Here is a 5,424-nt window from a genome sequence, read left to right as displayed (position 1 = left end):
CTCAATACTCAGTTGGTTTAGTGATATTCAGGCTTTCACCAGCGTTGGCCACGTACAGTTTTCCAAGTAAATACACCACTACAAGAGCAGTACATCCTCCAGATATAGAGTAAAGCATCCTCTCTCGAGCGATATGAGCATCCTGAAATCACACAGGACACAGGAGAACTCAATCAAGGTCACAGGAGACAGGATTCAATCGCCATTTTAGTAAAACACACAGATTTCCATCTGTAAGTACACTAGACTCTTTTATGCTCACCAAGGCTGCATTTATTTGATTAAAAATACAGTAAAATTTGCTAAATTGTGATATATTATTCAAATTCAAAAGAACTCTTTTCTGTTTGATTAGAGTTTGAAATGTAATTTATTCTTGTGACACAATGCTGAATTTTAATAATACTGCAGCCATTACTAAAAATGCCTCATTCCTACCATCTAGTGGCCATCTGAGTGTACTACAGTAACTCACCATCTCCTTGAAGGCGTTCTCTATGGCTCCCACCACCAGACTCTCCTGTTTGATCTTCTTCTCCATGAAGAACCGCGGGTGCGTTGTATAAGTGGGCCCCTCTGAGCGAAGCGGCCCGGGACAGGCATCCAGCAGATGGGTGGAGGTGATGGATGGGGTAGTGGAGTAGTGGAAGTTCAGCTCCTTCACCTCCTGCACAAACACAATTACACATTAGTGACCCTGGAGCACAAAAGCAGTCTTAATTCTCTGGGGTATATTTGTAGCAATAGCCAACAATACATTGTATGGGTCAAAATGATAGATTTTTCATATTAAGTTAAGATAAATTGCCCATAAACATGACACGGCACAAAATAATACATGATTGGTTGCTTTAGATCTGTGTAATACATTTTGAGCAAAATTATATTTGCAGCTGATAGCGCAGGAAACCACTGACAAATATACAAAATCTATTTCATGAATTTACCAAAGCAATCACAAGCTGTTTAAGAATCATGAGAAACTGCTTTTAGGATGTGCACAAGTGACACGATAAATCGCAAATATATCACAATCAACATGACTAATAAACACACGACTACATAATATACGAGTTCTTCTGCCAATGATGCAATGCCTTCATCGCTGCTTAGAATGCTATGAAATATGTTGCACGCCTTATTCTGTGTAAGAAGCCACGTCATCTCACAGAAGGATTTATTTCAAGCACTCGACTGACGTTATAAAGTGAGTTTGGAGTAAATACATGTTTTCACATGCTTTCTGATGGAGCAGCATTTACTACACAGAGCTGTAGCTCACCGAGAAGCTGTTTTGAGAATTAATGATCTGAGAAAGGCATGAAAGCGACAGAGTTAAACTGTGAGGAGTGATGTCAGCAGGCCTCACTGTGCTGTCGATGGCCTCCAGGAGGTCTGCGCTGGGCAGCGAGGAGCGTCTCCTGAGCTCTACCACCTCACAGCACGCCTGGTCGTCATTTAGAGGGCTTTTACCGGCATTGATCACCCTGGAGACACACAGAACATCATCACAGTTTCAGCACCAACACAGTTTCTATATGTCAACTTTAACGCAAGGGCTGTTCACGCTTAGGAAAAAGCTTGGCACAGTGATGATGGAATAGTTCATTCTGCCTACAACCGTCAAATGAGTCGTTTCGGGATTCTAAACGCGTCTCGGTGATGCACAGCTGCCATTATCTCAGATGAGTCACGGCGTGAGTCTAAAGAGCACAAGACAGCATGACGCTCGCTCACCAGCCTCTCATAATTACTGCCATCCCAACAGGGTTTCCATGGAAACCTATTCCTGCATCCTGATTTGGTAATGAGGATTTAACAGGGTTCATACAGATAGATAGATAGATGGATGGATGGATAACAAAGATAGATAGATAGATAGATAGATAGATAGATAGATAGATAGATAGATAGATAGATAGATAGATAGATAGATAGATAGATAGATAGATAGATAGATAGATAGATAGATAGATAGATAGACAGATAGATAGATAGATGGATAACAAGATAGATAGATAGATAGATAGATAGATAGATAGATAGATAGATAGATGGATAACAAAAGATAGATAGATAGATAGATAGATAGATAGATAGATAGATAGAAACAGTCAGATAGATAGATAGATAGATAGATAGATAGATAGATAGATAGATAGATAGATAGAAATAGATAGATAGATAGATAGATAGATAGATAGATAGATAGATAGATAGATAGATAGATAGATAGATAGATAGATAGATAGATAGATAGATCGATAGATAGAAACAGTCAGATAGATAGACAGATAGACAGATAGATAGACAGACAGACAGACAGACAGACAGACAGACAGACAGACAGACAGATAGATAGATAGATAGATAGATAGATAGAAACAGTCAGATAGATAGACAGACAGACAGACAGACAGACAGACAGACCGACGATAGATAGATAGACAGACAGACAGACAGACAGACAGATAGATAGATAGATAGATAGATAGATAGATAGATAGAAACAGTCAGATAGATAGATAGATAGATAGATAGATAGAAACAGTCAGATAGATAGATAGACAGACAGACAGACAGACAGACAGACAGACAGACAGACAGACAGACAGACCGACGATAGATAGATAGATAGATAGACAGACAGACAGACAGACAGACAGACAGACAGACAGACGGACAGACAGACAGACAGACAGACCGACGATAGATAGATAGATAGATAGACAGACAGACAGACAGACAGACAGACAGACAGACAGACAGACAGACAGATAGACAGACAGACAGACAGACAGACAGACAGATAGATAGATAGAAACAGTCAGATAGATAGATAGATAGATAGATAGATAGATAGATAGATAGATAGATAGATAGATAGATAGATAGATAGATAGATAGATAGATAGATAGAAACAGTCAGATAGATAGATAGACAGACAGACAGACAGACAGACAGACAGACAGACAGACAGACAGACGGACAGACGGACAGACGATAGATAGATAGATAGACAGACAGACAGACAGACAGACAGACAGACAGACAGACAGATAGACAGACAGATAGATAGATAGATAGATAGAAACAGTCAGATAGATAGATAGATAGATAGATAGATCGATAGATAGATAGATGGATAACAAAAGATAGATAGATAGATAGATAGATAGATAGATAGATAGATAGATAGATAGATAGATAGATAGAAACAGTCAGATAGATAGATAGACAGACAGACAGACAGACCGACGATAGATAGATAGATAGATAGATAGACAGACAGACAGACAGACAGACAGACAGACAGACAGACAGACAGACAGACAGACGGACAGACAGACAGACCGACGATAGATAGATAGATAGATAGATAGACAGACAGACAGACAGACAGACAGACAGACAGACAGACAGACAGATAGACAGACAGACAGACAGACAGATAGATAGAAACAGTCAGATAGATAGATAGATAGATAGATAGATAGATAGATAGATAGATAGATAGATAGATAGATAGATAGAAACAGTCAGATAGATAGATAGACAGACAGACAGACAGACAGACAGACAGACAGACAGACAGACAGACGGACAGACGGACAGACGATAGATAGATAGATAGACAGACAGACAGACAGACAGACAGACAGACAGACAGACAGATAGATAGATAGATAGAAACAGTCAGATAGATAGATAGATAGATAGATAGATAGATAGATAGATAGATAGATAAATAGATAGATAGATAGATAGATAAATAGATAGATAGAAACAGTCAAATAGATAGATAGATAGATAGATAGATAGATAGATAGATAGATAGATAGATAGATAGATAGATAGATAGATAGATAGAAAAAGATGAAAGCTAACAGAAAATAATACTAGTAAACACTACAATAGAATATAAATAATGTGGCTTATTCTTCTCTATCTTTATACTATTTAAGTGCAGATATACCGCTCTGAGTTTTTGGGAATGAATAGAAACAGTATCCATAAATCATAGCTCACTCACAAGAGTTGAATGTTGATGCCAAGCATATCATAAATGCATCAAACTCAACCTGGGCTGTGTGAAATCTGAATTCATAACCATTATCAACGCAGAGTCATCCAGACAGCTTCACGTGAGTTAGATTATGATATAACGCGCATGCGCCCTGATAAACCTGCAGGGAAATGAAAGTATGGAAGCGTGTCATGGATCTCTCATTTTCTGTTCCTCATGCGATGATCACGAAGAACGCGAACATCCCGCAGCATCCGCGTGCTCAGATCAGCGCGCGTTGTCTCGCGCGTCGGTCGCTACTCACTCCGCGTATCCGGCGGCCCAGGGCAGCTTCATCTCCTTGAGGATGTGGATGGGTCTGGAGACGTGATCCGCGGAGCACTCCACCTCGTCTGGAGACAGCGCGAGGAAATCCGGTCTGCTGTACGGGAACCGGAGCTGCGGGTCCGGGTGGAGCTCGTGCGCGCTGGAGCCAGAGGCCATGAAGCCGCCGAGGATGCTGGAGACCGCCGACCGCGAACCGCACGCGTGTCATCATCGTGAGGGAGGAAGCGCACTGGACGCCGCTGCTCTAACGCGACGCACTAGAGCGCGCGCTCGGCTCGGCGTGACGTGACTGAAAGCGGGTCATCGGGTCACTTTGGTGACTTTGACTCTCATACTGTTCACATTTATTACAGTACAGTACTTATCGCAAATAAATCAATAAGTAGTAACATTTTATTTTACAGTGTCTTTGTTACACAAATGATTAAAGCTTGTAAAAATGGTAAATTATGCATAACTACATTAAACTAACCCTAAACCAAACCCTAATTTTAACCCTATTAATAAAGTAGATAAATACTCTCTAACTAACAAGTTCACCTTAAAATAATGTGTACCCAATCAAATAGATTTTTTTTTAAATCAGTTCATGTCAGTTCAGTAATAACAAAGTAAGCCACATCATTAAATGGAGTCAGGGCTGGACTGGGACAAAAAATCGGCCGGGCATTTTTGCCCAGACCGGCCCACTATATGATCATAAACACCACCCATCTTTGCACGCCCTTAATTATATGCATACCAACTCCTATTCATTAAAACCACTAATGCCATGTAATGAGTGAGTATAGGAACGAGTGAGAGTTAACAAATGAAATAAGTCAAAATTGTATATTTATTAATACAGTTGAACTATACTCCACAGCGGTGAATCCTAAAACAAGCTATAAGCGACTCAGGCATAGCAATACCAGTGTTTCTTACAGGACTTTTGTTAAAACTATGGTGGTGTGTCCTCGGTCCTTCTAGGGGGGTTCGGGGGCATGTTCCCCGTGAGAAAATTTTATGCATTTTAATGTTAAATTCATTAATCTGGTGCACTTTGAGAGTTCAAAATTAAAAGCTCCAA

At 40.0% G+C, this 5,424-nt stretch overlaps 1 protein-coding gene across 1 annotated transcript in view; it reads right to left on the bottom strand.

The window, feature by feature from the left end:
* The window catches only part of ppm1h (protein phosphatase, Mg2+/Mn2+ dependent, 1H), a gene marked incomplete at its 5' end in the record, with an annotated part of 12,791 nt that extends 8,250 nt beyond the window's left edge, over window positions 1-4,541 (bottom strand). The window contains 5 exon segments of the mRNA XM_059535924.1: window positions 9-142; window positions 476-551; window positions 553-667; window positions 1,342-1,487; window positions 4,333-4,541. Coding sequence (XP_059391907.1) covers window positions 9-142; window positions 476-551; window positions 553-667; window positions 1,342-1,487; window positions 4,333-4,541 — 680 coding nt within the window.
* Window positions 4,542-5,424: the final 883 nt, after the last annotated feature.

The sequence above is a fragment of the Carassius carassius genome, chromosome 43 (assembly GCF_963082965.1).
Source record: "Carassius carassius chromosome 43, fCarCar2.1, whole genome shotgun sequence".
NCBI classification, from domain to species: domain Eukaryota; kingdom Metazoa; phylum Chordata; class Actinopteri; order Cypriniformes; family Cyprinidae; genus Carassius; species Carassius carassius.
The sequence above is the reverse complement of the archived record's forward strand: the minus strand, read 5'-3'. Positions and strand labels throughout refer to the sequence as shown.